The sequence below is a fragment of the Ctenopharyngodon idella genome, chromosome 17 (genome assembly GCF_019924925.1).
Source record: "Ctenopharyngodon idella isolate HZGC_01 chromosome 17, HZGC01, whole genome shotgun sequence".
Taxonomy (NCBI): Eukaryota; Metazoa; Chordata; class Actinopteri; order Cypriniformes; family Xenocyprididae; genus Ctenopharyngodon; species Ctenopharyngodon idella.
Genome location: NC_067236.1, coordinates 11,422,371 through 11,443,571, shown reverse-complemented (window position 1 = coordinate 11,443,571; position 21,201 = coordinate 11,422,371). Strand labels below are relative to the sequence as shown.

The 21,201-nt window shown below is 38.0% G+C and overlaps 1 protein-coding gene across 1 annotated transcript in view; it reads left to right on the top strand.

Moving 5' to 3' along the window:
- The window catches only part of luzp1 (leucine zipper protein 1), a 35,904-nt gene extending 17,375 nt beyond the window's left edge, over positions 1 to 18,529 (top strand). The window contains exon 2 of the mRNA XM_051868298.1: positions 17,004 to 18,529. Within this exon, the coding sequence (XP_051724258.1) occupies positions 17,245 to 18,303 (1,059 nt within the window). The 5' untranslated portion in view covers positions 17,004 to 17,244 and the 3' untranslated portion in view covers positions 18,304 to 18,529. The remainder of the gene's footprint in view (positions 1 to 17,003) is intronic.
- The last annotated feature ends 2,672 nt before the right edge of the window (positions 18,530 to 21,201 follow it).

Below are 21,201 nucleotides of genomic sequence, written 5' to 3'. Positions count from 1 at the left end.
TGATTGGGTGGGGGGGATATCAGTGCAGACACACTGAAACAGGAAGCAGCTTGTAAGCGGAACACATGGGGGAAATTCAATTCCAGACGCTCGACTCTGAACAAGAAACAGGTTCTAGTAGCCACATTTCTGACAAAGAGAATGAGAAAGAAATAAAGAGTGAACATGAATGTAAAGAGGAAAAAGAAAGCAATTGGAAATAAAAAAAGAGCATCAGAGAAATCAGAGCTGAAAGTTGGCCGGCGTTTTACTCAGCGGTTGGATTCCAGAGCTGCTGTCAGTCCTTGTTATGTCATCATCCGTCATCAACTCTCAGTCCAAGAGTGGGACAATAACTCTACGTCTGTTTCTCACGTCCGACTTTCCATCTGTCAACGGTTGCTCTTTGATTAGAAACCTCATTAGACACACAATGTTCAGCCGATTTGTTTTGATTCGCCTGATTGAGTGTCAGCAGGGCTTTTGTGAAGTATTTCAATATTTGTTAGCATGTACAGAGCAACATGTTCATGCTGATTTAAGAGCTTATTAACTTCTTGATTAATTGCAAGCAGAGCTAGAGGCACCCGTGCTTGTGTTTGCCATTAAAGTAAGAGTTTGTTGTCAGTCTTCATTTTTACAAACACAGAAGGAAAAAAAAAATGGGTCCTGCGCTAGGGACATTGGCTTTGTTCTGGCCCCTTACACCGTGTCTACACCAGACGTGACTTTTATCGCATTGCGCCGCGACACAACAGCTAAAAGCTGTCTACACTGAACGCGACAAGTTGACCATTGCAAAGCACTTGGACTACGTCAGAAATAGAATGGGGAATCCGTTTACTGTCGGGAATCCGATGTAGACATTATCACTGATTATAATGGGTTCTATTGTCTTTTGACGCGTCGCATTGCGCCGCTCGCGTCCAGTGTAGACACGGTGTTAGACATGCTCAACGGTGGAAAAGTTGTATTAGAGGTGTGCTCTCACCTTCTGAAGAAGAACCTTCGTCAGCATAATCCTTCTGAAGTCATGAAACCCTTTTAAATCTTTCAAGCTGAGTTGCCACCATTGAGGCTTTCTTTACGTTTTTAAAGGGATTGTTCACCCAAAAATGAAAATTCTGTCATTTATTCAGCCTTATGTTGTTCCAAACCTGTACGAGTGTCTTTCTTCTGTTGAACACAAAAGAAGATATTTTAAAGAATGTTGGTAATCAAACGGTTGACGGCAGCCATTGACTTCCACAGTAGGGAAAAAAAAAATACTATGGAAGGCAATGGCTACTGCCAACTGTCTGGTTACCATTCTTCAAAATATCTTCTTTTGTGTTCAACAGAAGAAAGAAACTCATACAGGTTTGAAACAACATAAGGGTGAGTAAATGATGACAGAATTTTCATTTTTGGGTGAACTATCGCTTTAATTTGGTCTTTTATTTTGATAATTATGGATTTCAAACCTGGAAATCAAACCAAATAAATTTTATAATGTAAAATGAATATGATTTTGGAACATTCCCAAATCATGTTAGATAACATGATCATTGGGTTTTACCTAAAATTATGTTTATGCAAGCAAATTATCCAAATACTAAAACATTCTGAAATTCATGTTGTTATTTTTTTTATTTTAACTTTTCTCTTATTGTTATGCAATATATATATATATATATATATATTATACATATTTATTTTATTTATTTTTATTTGAAAAATGCAAAATAGATTTTCACTAGTGGTGTCAGACATTCTGATCCCAATGTATATTTATTTTTACCATCTTCATATTTCTAGTATAGTAGAAAAGCTCTGGTTTAGTTCACTTCAAGGCTCTTGGAGGTGTCCGATGCTTATGTATGCTTGAAAGACCTATAATTTTTCTTCTCTCTCTCTCTGTCTCTCTGTCTCTCTCTCTCTCTCTCTCTCTCTCTGTCTCTCTCTCTCTCTGTCTCAGCATGGGATCTCACGGCCCTTCTGTGCTGGATTGTTTTTCTCTGTGATCAGTGAAAATATACATGTTCTCAGAGAGAGGAATGTACAGGCTAACATGTTGCAGGTCCTCTGTCTCTTCTCTCTCTTTCTCTAATTCTCTCTTAAAGTGTAAAGCAGCGTGGACTTAGCAGACCTTCCACTCTCTCTCCCACTTTTCAGCCTGATAGATTGGTGGTTTAGACCCTTGTGACGAGGCGTTTGTATTGTGAATAGTCTGAGGGGCTTTTGGCACCATTGATGCTCCTAAAAGAGGGATGTTGTTGATTTTGGCTTGTGTCAAGTGAGGTTTGCTGTGTCTGACTCATAAATGCATCTTCTTCATGGTCTGGATGACGATGCATTTCATTTTCAACATTCCTCTTCCTCTGTTACGCACTCATTCTTTATCGGTCTCTCCCCCATACACACTCATCATTTCCTCCTCATCCTTTTTATGGCTATCTTCTCAATCCATTTAAAGTAGTTCATTAATTTCTTTCATGCCTGACGTCACTGTGGCTAAATCAAAGTCTGTCTTGTCTAGCCGATTAAAAGTGTTCTATGTCCTCTTCCCTGTCATTAGTTGCTTCTTGATATTTATAACCGAAAAATGAATACCTGTGTTCAGCTGGTTGAATTCCATACCGCATTATGTCATTTAGAACTGTGGAAACCCACCGTTAATCTGTCTGAATATCGGCTTGTGTTGCTCAAAGGCATATAATTATCTAGTGCGATGCATAACTTTTAAAATTTTAATACATTACAAATGTCTTAATTAGAGAGGAGGCAATTATTTGTTATTAAAAAAAGGAAATATGGAAGCTTAAAATCTAAATTTATTGAAATGGAATTTTAACAATTTCTAATTGCTTATTAAAGAGATAGTTAAACCAAAAAAAGTGAATTCTCATTATTTACTTTTTATGGTGAACAACTTTTTTTGTTTCTAGATTATGACCATTCTTTTTTAAATGATGATCTAAATGAGGACTGTCAAACTCCAAAATTATTTTATTTAGTACGTACGACTTGTGTGCTATATTCTTCTCAAATTTTCTGAATTCATACTATAGCTTTAGATCAGGGGTGGAGAACGTTGATCCTGGAGGGCCATTGTCCTGCAGAGGCCCTGTCCCAAATGGCACACTTCTATGCACTTTCGGTCTTGTGGACTTACAATGGCTGCCGCGTGCGCGTGTCCGTTAAGTCCACGAGACCGTAGGGTGTCCCATTTGTCAATTTTAGGCTTCAGAAGGGTGCTCGTGAGCACCCCCTTTGCAGCCGATATGCGCCCTCGATGCACACTTTTGCTGAGCCCGTAGGAAGGCCGTGAGTGTTTAGGGTGCCATTTGGGACAGGGCCAGAGTTTAGCTCCAACCCTAATTAAACACCTGAACCTAATCAAGGTCTTCAGGATTACTGAAGTTACAGGCAGGTGAGTGTTTTTTTCAGGGTTGGTGCTAAACTCTACAGGACAATGGCCCTGCAGGATCAACGTTCCCCACCCCTGCTTTAGATAATGAACAGACCGAAATGTAAATTTTTAGACACTGATCATCTTTCCTTCCTGTGAGCTGTTAACTGTTGTGGATCAAGTCAGTGAGCTGAACTTAAACTCATGCAGTCCGATTCTCATTGAGTCATTGAGACTGATTCTGAAACCGTATCAACTGATTTATTGAAAATATCTGACTCAAAATAATGATTTATTCAGCAATACTCTTAAGAAATCAAATGAACCCACCAAGGAGAGATAGGGAAAATGCAAGATTTTATCTGTTCCTCACAGAAAGATGTTGTATGACTTCATAAGCCTTGGAATATAGCATGTTTCATATGGATCACTTTTATAATACTTCTATCATGCTTTTCTGCCATTTTGGAGTTTGACAGCCCTATCTTCTAGTCCACTTACATAGTAAAAAGTGGCAAGGATATTCTACAAAAAATCACATTTTGTCTTCCACAGAAGAAATAAGTCATACAGAGCTTGATTAAATAATAAGTTTGCATGATGCTTAATTTTGGTCATATTTTGTACTGATAGACTCGCTCTGTCTCATCATGTCAAACACTGGTCATATGACAAATTGAGCAGTCATCAGTCTTCCATAAACTGTGCAATCAGTCAGTTAACGATTATTATTTCAGTTTTTACCCATGGCCCCAAAGCTGTCAGTCTGTCAGCCGTGCTGCCTGGAACTATGTCAACATGACTCTGACCTGACTCATTCCCACCCATAATAGGATATAGACATGGCCTCCTGCTGCGGCATCAGTGCCTTTTGCAGAGCAAAGTCTTTGTCCTACAAAGCACACACACATTGACAAACAGAATCAGGAATTCTTTAGCAGAGAGAGGCGGCCCAGTTCCTGATGGATATCAGAATTCCCAGACAGTTTTCAAATGTTCAGTAACTTCACAGGATGATGAGGCAATTGTCTTCCCAGGAATTCTGTTCATTTGCAGGCTGTTGTGTGTGGGAAGTGTTACCAGTTGTGCTATTGTGTAACTTATACCACATATTCCTGTTCCTGAATAGAAGCTCTAGTAATGCGTGTGTGTGTGTTTTTCAGTGTGTAAGTGTGTGTCCACCCAATTATTGAGGGCAGTTTGGAGAGGACTGCACAAACATACCACACATTCAAGAGATTTTTTTTTTTTTTTTTTTTTTTCCTGTCCGTTTGCTTTCCGTCTGTTTTCTACCCCAAAGTCAAGACAGAAAACAGTGCCAAAGGTCAAGCATATTAAACGCCCACCCACTTTGATATATTCATCCCTCTTTTTCTCTCGTTCTTGCTCTGGAGAATGCAGTGTAAATGATGCCGTTCTATCATTTTGGGCTTCTGGTATTGTGTTTGTAGGTCATGCCAACCAGATGGATTTAGAGTGAAAAGGCTCTTTTTTTCAGGCCTTATAAGGACATGATGCAGGCAAATCTCACATTTACCATTTGCACTTGGCATCTCTCTTTCTCTCTCGTTTGATCTACTCCCCCTCCGCAGCCAGGCACTTCACATGGATTATATAAGCCTCACACTTGTGTGGAAACAATTCCTGAATTTATTTGAATAAAAAAATAAATAAAAATAAAACATGTGCCAAGTTATTAGAGATGTACTCTTGGTATACAGGTTGAGTTCATATGCTTTTAAAAAATATCTTATCCTACACCTTAAACACAAATGCATGTACACATCTTATTGTTATATTATCGTTATGATCGTTATATTTTTTTAAAATGTATAGATATCAGTAGTTTTTGAGGGGGGTCTCAACTCATCTTTATCATAAAAGCTCGAATTATCTGATATTTAGACATCAAATTACTTTGATTTGGTGGACAAAGGTTTTTCAAATATTAATAATTTTTAACAAAAACCTCTTTTTTGTTTTTTTCTAAGAAATAGTATATTTATAAATATGTAATTAAAATACTTAAAGGGTTAGTTCACCCAAAAATGAACATTTCTGTCATTATTTACTCACCCCCATGTCGTTCCACACCCGTAAGACCTTAGTTCATCTTCAGAACACAAATTAAGATATTTTTGATAAAATCTGATGGCTCAGTGAGGCCATTGACTGCAAGATAATTAACACTGTCAGATGCCCAGAAAGGTATTAAAATAAAACAGTTCATGTGACTACAGTGGTTCAACCTTAATGTTATGAAGCGACGAGAATACTTTTTGTGTGCCAAAACACAAAATAATGGCTTTATTCAGCAATATAGTGATGGGCGATTTCAAAACACTGCTTCATGAAGCTTCAGAGCTTTCTGAATCTTTTGTTCCGAATCAGTGGTTCAGATCGTGTATCAAACTGCCAAAGTCACGTGATTTCAGTAAACGAGGCTTCGTTACGTCATAAGTGTTTCGAAATTTCAGTGGTTCACCATTGGGGGGCGTGACTTTGGCAGTTTGATACATGCTCCGAACCACTGATTCGAAACAAAAGATTTAGAAAGCTCTGAAGCTTCATGAAGCAGTGTTTTGAAGTCGCCCATCACTAGATATTGTTGAATAAAGTCATTATTTAGTTTTTTTGGCGCACAAAAAGTATTCTCGTCGCTTCTTAACATTAAGGTTGAACCACTATGAACTGTTTTAAATATGTTTTTAGTAGCTTTCTGAGCATCTGAAAGTGTTAATTATCTTGCTGGCAATGGAGGCCTTACTGAGCCATTGGATTTTATCAAAAATATCTTAATTTGTGTTCTGAAGACGAACAAAGGTCTTACGGGTGTGGAACGACATGAAGGTGGGTAATTAATGACAGAATTTTCATTTTTGGGTGAACTAACCCTTTAAGAATTTCTTTTCCAGAATTTCATTCTTTTAATGAGGCCTTTTTTTTCTTCTTTTTTTTACTTCATTATGATATCAGGACAAGTTGTATTAGCCAGATGTTTTTGACTTTATGACCCATTCGTCAAAAACGAGTGTCATGTCATTGACCCAAGCTTTTGTTTTGTTTTTCTTTACCTTCATCAGTCTTCTGTAATTGCTCATCCAGTTGTGAAAGCCTGTCATTTGAAATCACATTCAGGTTAATTCCTTGGGAGGTGGTTGCGAGTGTTTTGCATGTTGCAGAGAGAGTGTGTTATTACACACATTAGAGAACACGTTCTTCAGGTTGGACTCAGGCGTTTTATTTAACATTCCTGCCTGTCAGAAAATACGAACATAAATACAAAGCATTCAGCTGCCAGTCTAATGTGCTAGTTGACAACAAAAAATGGATTCCAAAGATGTTACAAGGTTTTTCTTTTCTTCTCTTTAATCATCCATTAACTCACTCATCCCTCCCCCCTCAATTCTATTCCACTCTTTCTTTCTCTCTCCTTCGCTCGCTCTCTCACGCACACACTCTGCTGTTTGTACCATCTTTTGAACTACGTACTTCTTTGGGCGTCCCGAATTCCACGTGTTTAATTCGGGCATTCCTTCCCTTTGCTCGCAGACAAAACAACAACAACAAAGAGCGAAAATTCTCTGGACCGTGAGCTCTCCCCTTCTAATCACTCACAGGAAATGGGCTCCTGTACAGCTTGAGAGAAAGAGGGCAAAACAAGCTTTGGATATACCGTGTGATGCTTCTGAGTTGATGATTGTTTGTGCTCCGGTAGGTTTCATGAGCTATAACTTCGCTTTAAAGTTTCTGTTAATGCGTCTTTAAGTGTAGTTAGTTTGGGTAGTTTTCAAAACTGGATTCAGAATGTAATTAGTAGTAGTTGTTCTTGATAGGTTGGTTTTTGTTCCAATCAGCTCACTTGTTGTTGGCACACTAAGCTGTGTTTGCTCATATCTGCACGTCCATAATCTGCTTTTAGGCTTCTGGTTCCTATCCAGATGTACACATTGGTTAACAGATAGTTATGCTACTCTTTGGATAAATTATTTTTGCAATGCTCACTGGGATACTCTATTCTGGTTGGTCAGTTATAGCATTCTTTGTCAAATATTGTTGTATAGTGATGAGTAGAAACACCAATGATTGTCAAATGATGAAGTCACTCAGTGTCGGAAGTTCCTAAATAATGAGAAATTGATCTTTACTTGATGATGATGATGATGATGATGATGATGATGATGGTGGTGGTGGTGGTGTGGTTTGCCCTAATTTCTCATGCTTGTTTACAGGTCTACAGTATTATTATGATCCGTATTCCTGCTAAGTGTGTGAGTGAGAGAGATATGGAAGTGAAATGAAAATTTGGTGCATCAAGAGGGAGAAAGAACTGCAACAAAGCAGCACTGAATGTCTGTGGTCTGAGTGTGTATATGTGTGTGTGTGTGTTCCTCTGGCAGACCTCTGTTTACCTTGGCCAGCATCTTGCAAACTGTTTACTCATCTATGAGGGCGAGCAAAACTACCAAACACACATGCATGGCTGAATGAAGACATACAATATGTTTCTGTAATTTATAAAAAGTTAATGAGAAATACATTAATAAAATATAATACAATATATTACAAAAATATAATAATTTAATTGAAATAATTATATATAAAATATAGATACACTGTCGTTCAAAATGTTGGGATCGGTAAGATTTTTCAGGATTCTTTGATGAATAAAAAGTTCGAAAGAACAGCATTTATCTGAAATAGAAAGCTTTCGTAACATTATACACTACCGTGCAAAAGTCTGGGGTCAGGAATTTATTTATTTTTTTTTTTTTTAAAGAAATTAATACTTTTACTCAACAAGAATGCATTAAATTGATCAAAAGTGACAGTAAAGACATTTAAAATGTTAAAGGGGGGGTATCACACACAGTTTCTGCCAATCTCATGTTAATCTTGAGTACCTATGGAGTAGTAGTGCATCCTTCATATCTCCGAAAAGTCTTTAGTTTTATCATATTTATAAAAGATACATACGCTGTACTGAGTCTTTCCGAAAACAGCCGAGCGCCTGGAGGCGTGCCGTGTGAGGGGAGCTAAAGAGTGATGAGCACGTGCAGCTTTTGCGTAGCGATCGTCTACAAGCTATCAATGGTCAGCTAAACAGCTGTATTTAAACACACACAATACACAATCGCATTATCCCAGGATAACTTTTGAATCACTATAATGAATATAGTGTATAATGAATGATGAATAATGAATTTATGAATTCACTACGTTCGTGTTGTTTACATTATATGCACTTAGGCGCCTATTGCCAACAAAACAGACATTTGAAGCAGTTTTAGTCACCACCTGTGGTTCCGACTCATGAACGGGATCATTATCGCTGTGACCGCTCCATCTTTCAGTTTCAAACGATCTGTAAATCCAGCGTAGAACTGGGCCTTGTTTATGAAACCATAAGCGCAGATCCTGAGGGCTCGAGCAGCCTCGGAAAAACACGAGATATTCTCCATTTATTTTAACCAATAAAAAAGTGATTGCAACTATCAGTTTTAAAACAGTTATTTTAAATTTTAATAATATTTCACAATATTATTATTATTATTATTATTATTATTATTTTTAAAATTTGTATTTTTAAAAATCGTACCGATCCCAAACTTTTGAATGGCAGTGTATACAAACTACTTCAAATAAATGTTATTTTGAACTATTTATCAACTATCTATTTATCAAAAAGTTTATCACAGTTTCTATAAAAATATTAAGCAGCACAGCTGTTTTCAATATTGAAAAGTATAAGAAATGTTTCTTATTATCAGCTTATTAGAACGATTTCTGAAGGATCATGTGATTGGAGTAATGGCTGCTGAAAATTTGGCTTTGACATCACAGGAATAAATTAGATTTTAAAATATATTAAAGGGTTAGTTTAAATTCTGTCATCATTTACTCACCTTCATGTCATTCCACACCCATAAGACTTTAGTTCATCTTTGAAACATTTTAAATTGTAATAATATTTCAAAATAATACTGTTTTTTTGTTTTGTTTTGTTTTGTTTTGTTTGTTTTTTTTTTATCAAATAAATGCAGCCCTTGGTGAACATAAGATACTTTTTTCAAAAACATTAAAACTAGACATGCACCGATATATCGGCCAATAATCTGTATCGGCTGATAAAAGCAAATTTTCACACTATCGGTTATTGGCCGATAGTTTAAAAACAGCCGATAGTCAGGGCCGATATATCCTGTCAATCAAAAGAGGGCAGGAAAATGCACTGAATTTATGATTTGTGTAAAGAAAATGCTAAGAAACCAGATTGATGTTCAATTTTAATAGTGATTATATAAATTAATAACATTCAGAAAGTTAAGAAATATGAATTTAATCTTCCGAATTTAGTTAATGTGTTAATATTAATATGAGTAATGTGTTTACATTTATAACTGATACCAGCTACTGTGAAACAAGTTGAGGAAATGAAGAGAATAAAGTTTTTATTTGCATTTCTTTCAAAACATAATTCAAAATATGATGATTAATTATTAATTATTAATGAAATTATCATTAATTTAAAAGAAGGTATAAAAGGCAGAACCTCCAAACTATCGGAATCGTTATCTGTATCGGCAGATATCACTCTGAATAATCGGCTATCGGTATCGGTGGAGAAATTTAGTATCAGTACATCTCTAATCAAAACATTTTACAGACTCCATATTTCAGAATAAGGATCTGAAGTTTTCTTAAATTCACACTCATGGACAGATTTCTTCTTGTTTTGTATACTGACTGTATTAATTGTCTCGACCTAATTAAAGTTATGGATATTGAGTCAGAGTTAATGTTCGCTCCACAGCAGGTTGTGATGGCTGATGATAGTAAGGTGATTCACTGATTTTTGTGTCTGAAATTAAAATGTGTTGTGGCAATAAAAAAGAGTGAGACACACCAAAGCTTGAACTCAATACTTTATAGCTTCATAGCTGAATAGGGAAGGAACAGTGGCGCCGGGTTTAAAGGAAGTCACTCACAAAGGGTTCAGATGGACTCTGGGACCATATACACACTAACAAACCATTTCCTCCTCACAAACTCGCACACATTGTGAATATGTTAACTGATTTTACACTAGCAAATAGCAATGGACTTTTGGTTATCTGGATGTCAAAGAAAGAGCAACACACACACATTCCAGGAATGCATCCTTTCAGAGTGTGTCAGTGTAAACACACATAACAAACAAGATGATAAAGAAACACATCACCACCATCATCAGCAGTCTAGAAGTCTTTCTGTGGACAATAACCTTTGAACTTTGACTCAGGAATGATGAACTGTCTTGTTGTTTTGTTTTGCATTGTTTGCATAACATGTTCTTGTACTTTATTCAAAATGATCTCATACTTTCCATGCGCTTATATGCATGGCGTGAATTTATTATGCCATATTTTGTGGCACTTTTGTTGCTAGGTTTTGTTCTCGAGTCTGTACTTTGTCCAGGTGGTTTGCTATGGCAATTGAGGCAATGTAAACTGTCAGAAGTATTTTAGTCTCTTGGGGTTAATAAATGCTAGTGGATCTCATGGATTAAAGCTTAGAACCCAGATGAGATCTAGATCTTTTAAACTGTAATTGTTGTAGTTTTATTTATGTAGTTCTGCTGTAGTATATCCTGCTGTGCTGTAATCCCCAAGCAGCAAAAGCAGGTCACCTAAACGGAGCACATGCTTGGTTTCTGTGTCATCCAGAGTGAGACCAGGAACTGTGAAGTGGTCATGAATTCATGTTGAATATAGACGACTGTTTAATTTCTTCCTGTGATGCAAAGCTGAATTGTCAGCATCATTACTCCAGTATTCAGTGTCACATGATCCTTCAGAATAGGGATGGGCATTTTTCAGAGATATTGCATTTGAATATTTGTGCTCATAAAAATCGAATATTCGTTTATTTAAATGACATTTAACAAGAAAGATGTTATTTATCAAGTTTTTGTCATCATTTCTGAACAAGCTTATCATTAGGCAATATATACAACAAACTTACTGTATGTTTCATTAATTTATTTGATCAAAAGTGATTACATTTTGTCAGATCATTTACATCTAAGTAATTCCAAACTTCGCAAGGCAGACAACGACATTATATGGTAAAATACTATAAACTTGTTAAACACGCTCCACAGCGCCACACATTTTATTAAATTATAACAGCTAGTTTTAGTGCTTGGGATTTATCATGGATTCACTGCATTTATGGCCAGCAAAGCAACGTGAAATTCAAAAAGTATTTTTAGTTTTATATTAATTACAGTTCGAATATTCCTGCACACCCTACTTCAGAAATCATTGTAATATGCTGATTTGGTGCTCATTTATTATCAATATTGAAAATGGTCCTATGATAAAATATTTTTTTTGTGTGTGAATGGAATGTTCAAAAGCATATGATCAGCATATGAAATTGAAATTGTTTATAACACTATAAATGTCTTTACTGTCACTTTTGATCAATTTAATGTGTATTTGCTAAATAAAAGTATTAATTCCTTTAAAAAAATTCTTAGTCAACAAACTTTTGAACAGCAGTGTACTGTCTCTTAAAATTTGTTCGATTTGTTTGTGACTTTAATGATAAGATCATCTGGAAGAATTCCTTGCCTTTACAGTCCCGCTTTATCACAGCCACACCTTTAAACCTTACGTCATTGTTACACTTGTTTGCTAAGCACAAGGAAATCCACACATTTCTGTTTCATTGAATGATTTGATCATCAATGTACCATCAAATGTTTTCACTCACTCAGGTATTTTGGAAAAACAGAAAGTGTTATCAAGTTTGTGTGAAAGACATTATAATAGTGTCATATTACAGTTGTTCAATTTTCAGGTGAGTGATTTATGACAGTGATTCTCGACAGGTTTTGCTTCAGGACCTAGATTTTATATTTGACGTTTATTTGGCGTTGTACAACAGTGAACAAAAATGCCCTTACAATCAAAAATATAGGCTATTCATTGTTAATTATTTGTTTAAAAAGAACTTATATTCATATATGTATTTTTTACTTCCAGAAGTTTTGTTCATGTTTGATTGGAAGCACAACCTTAACTTAAGTTTAACAATGCACATATAGTTAGTTACGTTTAATTATTAGCATTTTTCCTCACTGTCCATAGTCCTATCAGAACAGGCCCATTTTTAGGTCATGACCCATCAGTTGAGAACCACTAGTTAATGATATAACAGACATTGTTTCATTCAGTTCCTTTCCTTTCCTGTTTTCACTGCCAAAACTAATAATGAGAAACAATTAATCTCTTTCTGATGTCATAATGTTTTTCAAACAGACTAGCCTTCTCTTACAGCTGTTATATGGCACGAAACGTGTTATACAGACTCACACAGAGTTTTGTAGCCCTTTGGATGATTGTAAATGGCAATTATGCACGGTTTTCAGTAATGCGTCTGCTGTGTTCAATCTGCTGATCCTGAGGACAAATGCTTTGCAGTTCAGCTTAGCATCTTAAAATACACTGACACAGCATGCAGCGCTTCAAATACGCCAGTGAAATGTTGTATCCCTGCTTTATAGGGACCTAAACTGGAATTCTCAGAAATGCACACATAATCAAAACACAATTGCAAACATACACACAGCGAGCGAGAGTCTAGAAATCTCCACAGAAACTCAAATAACAGCATAAATTTTGCTCAAGTACCTGGGTTTATAACAAACATGTGTGGCGGATCTCTCTCTTGCTTTCTCCATTCTTTCCTGTTTGTTAAGTGCGTATGTTGGGCTGAAAACATTTCTGGTGTTGTGCTTTGTTTGTGTCTGCTAGGGTCAGTGACCTGTGTGATGGATTTGCCTCTTTACTAAATCAATATGGACGTGTAAATGTTTACTTGCCGTAAATCGAGAGGTATAAACCTCAAAATACTAAGGTAAATAACTAAGATTTTTTGAGTGTTTGTTTTTATTTGTCGTTGTTGTCCAGGAGATGGAAGAAAGTGTGTCTGATGTTGTTTTTGCAGATGCGAGGAGTCTTGAAGAGTTGAGAAAGATGCAAGAAAGATGATGAAAGATTAGAAGGAGCGTGACTATTTAACACTACTTCTGTGCACCATTTATGCAGTCATGTCAAAAAGATTTCATTTAGACTTTAATTTTTAAATTTATAGTTAAATTTATGATTTTAACTTTCAAATTTCAGACGCATTAGCAGAATTTCTGAAAAAAATATTAAGAATGTTGTTGGTTATTCTGACCTTCAGTTGGTTAAGTAAGAGAGAAAAATGTCTTAAGCTCTAGCATCAGTTGTTTCCAGATGCCACTTCGTTTGATATGTTTTGATCTAAAGCAATAACATTAAGTTCTTTTTCAAGTGTGTCTTAAGTGTCCAAATACTTTTTGAGCTGACTGTATATTTATATTCACTAAGTTTGTATTTTGAAGGGCTTTTTTGCTTATATATTGATTTGTGTTTTTCTTTTGCCTGATGGTGCTTAAAGGAGTCCTGTGTTCTTTTTTTTTTTTTTAATCTTTAACTCTTGTGAAAGTCCAAACAAATCTGAATTCAGCATATCTTTATTTTAAACACTAGGCTGTTCTTTTCTCACCAAAGTCTTTTTGTAGCCCTGCTGTCTGCTCGGCCGTTCAGACGTACAGCCCCACTAAAACATCAGACTTCCTGTCCTTACTTTGCCATTTTTCCAAACGCGGTGAAGAGAGGGAGAAGAAAATGACATGACTGCACAGGAAACAACAAACTGAACATTATAGGCTGGTTTTTGCTTTCATGGAAAAATTTTAAAAAAAAAATTGCTGCTTCAAGCCTCAGGTTGCCACTATTTTGTGGCTTGTCAGTTTTTGCCAGAACTGCACGAGTTCAGAGGAGGCCAAACACACACTCTCATCATCTCTCTCTCTCTCTCCCTCGCTCTCTTTAATTCAGTGTGCTTTCTTGGCATGACTTTTAACCACACAATATTGACAAATCATTCAATCAATACAGGATTAGGTAGAAATGAATGTTCACACGTAACACTGATGTGCAGCAACAAAGTAACTGAAAGTCATTAATTTTTCTTGTTAATTAGTCATTTCAGGTGTTGTATGCAGATGAGCGATGATGTGAGTGAGTGAGGTGACGTGACGTGTAGCCAAGTATAATGTGCCATACTCAGAATTTGTGCTCTGCATTTCACCCATCCGAGTGCACACACCATGAACACACACCCGAAGCAGTGGGCAGCCATTTTTGTTGCGGCAGGGGTTAGGTGCCTTACTCAAGGGCACCTCAGTTGTGGTAATGAGAGTGGAAGAGAACGCTGTTCATTCACTCCCCCCACCTACACTTCCTGCTGGTACTGAGACTCGAACCCGTGTCCTTCGGGTTACAAGTCCGACTCTCTAACCACATGTGATCCGCCTCCTTTCAGATACTTGGCATAATGGAGAAATTCATGTGACTGTAAATGATTTAACTATTCTATGCATTTTGTATACATACAATTAAATGTTAATTTTTAGCTGCAAAAGATTTTATTCCTTGTCAAAATAGAATTTTTTACTTTTTTTTTTATATACAGTGATTGTTATTTCTTATTTTTCTCTTGTATTTGTCTCAGTTAGGATAGTGTGACTTTAAACCTCACCTTTCAGTGATCACAAATAGTTTTTCATCTGGAAGCCGTGTTCGTAAAACATAAACTCCCTCTGTCTCTCGGGTGGTTGTGATTGGCATGATTTCTGGGGTTGAGGGATTATTAAGGGATGTTTATAAAGAATAAAGAGCTTCAGGCTGGCCAACCAAACTGATGTCAAGTGCAGGGGAAAGTCTTTTTCCCCCTTTCCTCCAGGGGAACAGAATGTACATGAGGGCGACGGATCGCTTAGCGTGGCTTGGACTAATGATATGGTGCATGATTGCATGTGTGGTGCTCTTAAGAAAGAGAGTGTGTGTGAGAGACTAGAAGCTAAGAAGCAAGAGGAAAAAAAGGCATTTTCTTTGCTTTCAGGTACTTTACCGGGCCATGAGTTTCTGTGATGTTTTTCCTTATGGCTCTGAATGAAATTTGTCATCCAGATACCAGAATTCACGGCGTAGAAAAAAATCGAGCCCAGTTATTGATCCACTATAAAATTCTTTCAATAGGATTTTTCTTCATGATTGTCTGATTTGGTGAAATCATGTTTGTGCTTTTGTAGCAGTTGCAACGGCGAGTGAATGTCCTATTACCCACCTCTAGATTTCCAAACGTTTTTAAAAAAAATTAACAATTATTTGCATTCTAGATATAAGGATTTAACACTTGAGGAAACCAGCCCATGTAGTTTGAGACCCATGTTGTAGATCCACTTTGTTGGCATGTATCATTGAATCGTTGTCCTTGGTAGATAGACATTATAGATGTCAATGTTAGTTTGCTCTTGTGTGCACGTGAATCATTGTGTGCTTAATTCTGACCTTAGAAGCCCCTTCCCTGAGGGATCTTGCCAGAGTGATTATGAATGTCATGTGTCATGGAAATCTGCCTTAGATGTGCTGGATCTCCATCCTGCTTGGCTGGTATATTTACTGGATGACTCGTTTCCTTTCTAAACCCTGAAGTACTGCTGCCTGCCTCTCACACCATAAAATTATGGGATTATGAAAGTATTATGACAGAATTCCTGCAATCCACACACAGCAGCTCATTCATTTGGGCCCGTCTCCATGTTGGTGGGCCTGCCAGTCGAACGGTCATATTGAAATTCACTTTAGATTAAGTTGTATAAAATGCTCTGTTACCTCTGGACCTGCTGTTGCTATGTGGGCTTTCACTGTATTTAGTGGAATATTTAATAAGGCTGTTTTACCAAAACAGCTGTCAGCTATCAAGACATTCTGCATTAGTCTTAATAAGAGTCATTTTGAGTCATCATGAGATTTTGATTGGTTGATTAAAATTATAAGCAGTAAATTAGTGAGAGACAGTGGCTCATAGCATCACATTTGTATTTTTAATTTGAGTAGGCACTGCTTGTAGGCTACTTATAGTGTGCGTTGCTGTGGCCAGAACTGTCTTGGCGTGTAAAACGCTCTAAATCTTGTTTAGCGTCCTGAGAATGTGAGGGGTGGCTGTCACTATGAATGTTGCCATAGAGACGGGCACATGAACAGAGGCCAATGTCAGTGAGTTATGCTGTTGTCAGCAAAAGTGCAGCAAGAAATCGATGCTGAAATTATCATAGGTTGTGATGAGGGCCAACAAAACAGTGGATGTCCTTTCTCCTTTGCCATCCTTTCCCACCTTCCGAGGTCTTCCTTTGCTTAGTGTCCTAATCTTTCCATGTGCTTGTTAATGTGCACTTTGCTAAAACACATTTTTAAAAATCACAAAAAAAAAAATGGTTAGTTTGAAATTGTGAATGTAAATTTGTGCACAAATACAGTATGTATTCAGGTTTTTGTTATAAACTCAGTGGTTGCAAACCCTAGTTATTCCTAGTATTTCCTAGTATATTCAATTAATGTGAAATCTGTAAACACAATTTTCGGAATTACATGCATTTCTCATCTGTTTTTTTGTGATAAATATGCTTTATCATATTTATGTGACGTCATATTTATATTCTTTATAAATATTAGGCACTGAAGCTTTGTGTTTCTTTCTTTTTGTCTTGCAGGTGATCAAAACTCACTTGGATCACTAATGATAGTGGAGACAAGGCTGAAATAAAAAAATATATATATATTCAAAACTTCCTCCTAAAGGTAAGAGGAAGACATGGACCTGAACTTCAAATCTGTCCTCTGATTTCTTCTTAAGAGTCCTAGAGCCACTTAGGAAACACTACCATACAAATGTTTACCCCTCTATCAAACAGTCATAAATACCTCACAGTAGATTAGTATCAGAAAGAAAAAATGACAGACACAACAAATCGCCATCTGAGACACAAGTTGCAGAGCTTAGGACGACGTCTAGATGAGCTTGAAGAGGCCAGAGGAAAACTACAAAAAGCTGAAGATGAACTTCTTGACATTCAGGACAAAATCATTCAGGCTGAGGGGAGTAATTCCTCACTTCTCACCGATGTGGAGACAATGCGAAAGAGATTGCTCAGAATTGAAGGCAAAGATGAAGAGGTCAGGAAAGCGGAGGATCTTTGTCGTGACGTTAGGGAGAAACTAGATCAGGAGGAGAAATTTACCAAGGATCTTAAAGTGGAGATTGAACGTCTTCAGCGCAGAATGACTGAACTTGAGAAGCTTGAAGAGGCTTTTGGTAAAAGCAAGTCAGACTGTACCCAGTTGTGCCTTAGTCTTAATGAGGAGAAAAATCTGACCAAAAAGCTTGCAGCAGAGCTTGATGCCTTGAAGGCACGTATAAAGGAAGTGGATACCTCTGAAGCTCGACTGGACAGGGCAGAAAAATCCCTTACTGCAGAGATGGAGAAACTAAAGGGTCTCACTCAGACGTTTGTGAATGAACGCAAAAGACTTCTGGAAAGGCAGAGAGAGGATGAGAAAATCATACTCAAGCTGACTGAGAAGCTTGAACGTCAGAAAAACAAATTAGGCACAGCAGACCACAGCCAGTTTGATTCTAGAGATCTTCGAATTGAGGATGAGTTCTCAACAGGCCTCACATGCAAACTGGCCAGGAAGAAGAGTTTTGAATACTTGAAGCGTTCAGATGACCTAGATTTGCGAAATGAGTCAAAGAATGAGAAAAATAGCTTAGAGGGGCAGGAAGATAATAAGGTTAAAGACCTCAGCCAAGAAGTGGAAAGATTGAAGAATCGTTTGAAGCAGATGGAGATAGTAGAGGAGGACTTGAAGAACATGGAATCCAAGAATGCTGAACTGATAGAAAAGTACCAGCAGGAGAGGAACCGTAGTCAAGCTCTCCATGACGAGGTTGAGCAGATGAAAATGCAGCTCAACGGTTGTAGCAATAGTAATGGAAGCCTCTACAATTAACAGCACTACAAAGGTCCTGGAAAATGGCAAGGCGGAAAATGAGGAGATCAATGTACGAGGAGGCTTCAGACAGGAGAAACCTAAAATCCTAAATAGGAGTCCTGCTGCTTCCGAACCAGTCACCTCCAAGTACAAAAGCAGAGATGCATCTCCTCAGCAGAGGCGAGAAACTAAGCTGAGGAACAAAGACCTTTGTCACTCCAGGGAAAGCTCCCCAAAGACTGTACGAAGGACTCTTAGTCCAGCACATAATGGCAGGAAAGGTTTGAAGACTGGTGCTTCCACTACTGCTTCTGACATTGAGATAAAAGATGGCAAGAAAGACAAAACAGTTGGAAGTGCCTCATCAAGTGCTCTCTGTGAAAGCAAGAAAATTTCAGTCCTTAGTCGCTATCCTCCAGCTGCTAATGACCAAAAGTCTTGGAAGCCATCAGTCAAGCAAAATGACAGTGACAGCAAGAGGAGTCAAATGGAAAAGTTGTCCAGGTACCCTGGAGGTGATAGTGAATCCAACGTGTCTGATAGGGCAGTCGTAATATCAACCAGAGCTGCTATCCTTGCTTCACCTGAGAAAGGACTAACTGAACCTGAGAGTTTAGATCAGGAGGCTTCTGCAATGTTGAGTCTGTCCAAGGCAAACGGATCCTTTACTGCTTACAGGTCTCATGTATCGCCATCTGTTCTGAGTGATCACGGATCTGATGGTCACTCCTCAGCCTCTGAAACAGAATCCACCGGCTCCAGGCGATCGGCAGGTGAGCAAAGTGACCCCCTGATGTCAAGTACAAGTGGAAGAACATCATCAAAGTACACCAGATACTCACAGCTGCAAGAATCTTACTCTGATGGTTCCTCAAAGGGCCCCTTTAGTGAGGAGCAACACAGGCCTCTTACGGTAGAAGGGGATACACAAGAGACTACGCATACTACCTCAGGTATTGAGATCCGCAGGGTATGCAGTCCTCGTGAAGCCCTCCAGTCAAAAGCTGTCATCAAGCAAGCCATTGTTGAGATTGACAGGAAGGAAGTGATGTCAGGGGGAATCACAGAGCCTTTGACTACCAGTGGAAAGCCCAAGATCTCCACTAAGCCAGTACTGGCTAGCAAGATGACCAGCAGTATCACCTTCTATCCCAATGACCCCAGCTCCTCTCGAACAAGCAGTCGGAGCAGTAGTTTATCAAGTGAGCCCCCTTCCAAGGAAAGGCACACTTCTACTAGTAATATTGTCATCGGCCCCAGCAATGAGCATAGGGGTAGCATCTCTATACCTTACGAAATATCCATCCCTAAGAGTGAGATCACTCTGCGTCAAAGTGAGACTGATGCCGACTTCTCTGAAACTCACAGTTACATTGAGAACGCTCCCATGGAGGCAGCCCTCCTGTCTCAAAGCAGCTTCAGCCTCCAGTCTTCAGAAGCTTCAGACTTAAATAATGACATTGAGTCTGGGTTTGAGAGCAGCAGTAGCAACACCACCGTGACCAGCTGGAGAAGCCAGAGACAAAACCACCACTCATATGATGACAGTTTGCCAGAAATGAGAAACATCACTGTCAGGAGCACTTGGAGGAGCCGTGGGGTAGCTTCTGTGGATGAATCTCCTCGAGCAATAAGGCAAGATGGCTCAGAGGATGAGGGTGAGTCTGCAACCACCTGGAGAGCGTATAGGGCAACTGCAGTGTTGGACACTCCATCAAACTCTAGCACTGTTTCTAACTTTGGAGGTAAACCAAGCCCAGCCGAGGTATACATGCGTAGGATCAACAACGCAGCGCCGTCTGTCCCTGAGTCAGGACGAAGGAACAAAAAGACTCCTTCGCCAGAGAGAGCTATTGCACACGAGCCTGTCAGTGCTCAGCAACTTCAACCAAGAGGCCGTAAACAGCCCATTGTGAGTACTGACTTTTTACCTTTTGACCATAACTAATAATGTACATTCCAGAAGTGTGATGCAAGAGATTTGTTCAGTCCACCAATAGTTGTTTTTCACTGTTAGATCAGTAAAAAAAAAAAAACATAAAATATGCTTATGCAAAATATCTGGTCATTTGGATCCAATCTTGTATGTTTGTTCTATATGTAGTTTGATCTTTTCCCTTTACTTTCTGTGTACTTGCTGTCCTGCCACCTGTTAAAAATCTCAGGAGAGCCTTTAAGTCTGTCTACATATTTGGTGCCACCATCTTGATTAATATTTTTTAGCCATGGAATTTTACACATTAGTTTCTTAAAGTGTTGTTTGATTTGGAAGTCTTTCTTATAATCCTCTGCATCTGGAAGAAGGTGAAGTGGACAGAAATTTTGTAAGCATGAAGTATTTTTAGATCGTTCTCCATCTGCGGAAAGAGAAAAATAGGCCCTTGAGGTATCTCTCTCTCTTCTGTTTTCTTGATATGAATCCTTTTCAGTTGTTGTGGCCTGGGAAGTTTTTGTGTTTTGTGTCTGTCCTTTACTAGACATTTACTTGTACTTATAAAGCTAAATCGTGAAGAGATAAACTAGACACAGCCGACTCTGGGGAAAAAAAAAAAAAATGACGTAGTTCACTAATGTTTTTTTAAATATTTGTATGAATAAAGCTGTTGTTTTTTTACTAGTAACATTTGAATGTAATATTAGATATTGATACATGTGTGAAGGGTGTTGAAAGCTAATGATGGGCAGGTCAGAGGTCATGCCTTTGTTTTTAGAAAAACTTAGTCAGGTCAACTGGCAGTTTTTGTCCCCACAGTTAAACCAATTTGAGTCTGGCGTCACCCCAGCAGTCAAAGCAGACCCTTTTCACCAGCTTTCACCCTTTTTCACTGTACTGAGAATACAAGTAAGAGAATAGAGCTGCACCCTATCAGAGCACCAATTACCATCATCCTCTCATTAAACATCTCAAACAGCCCA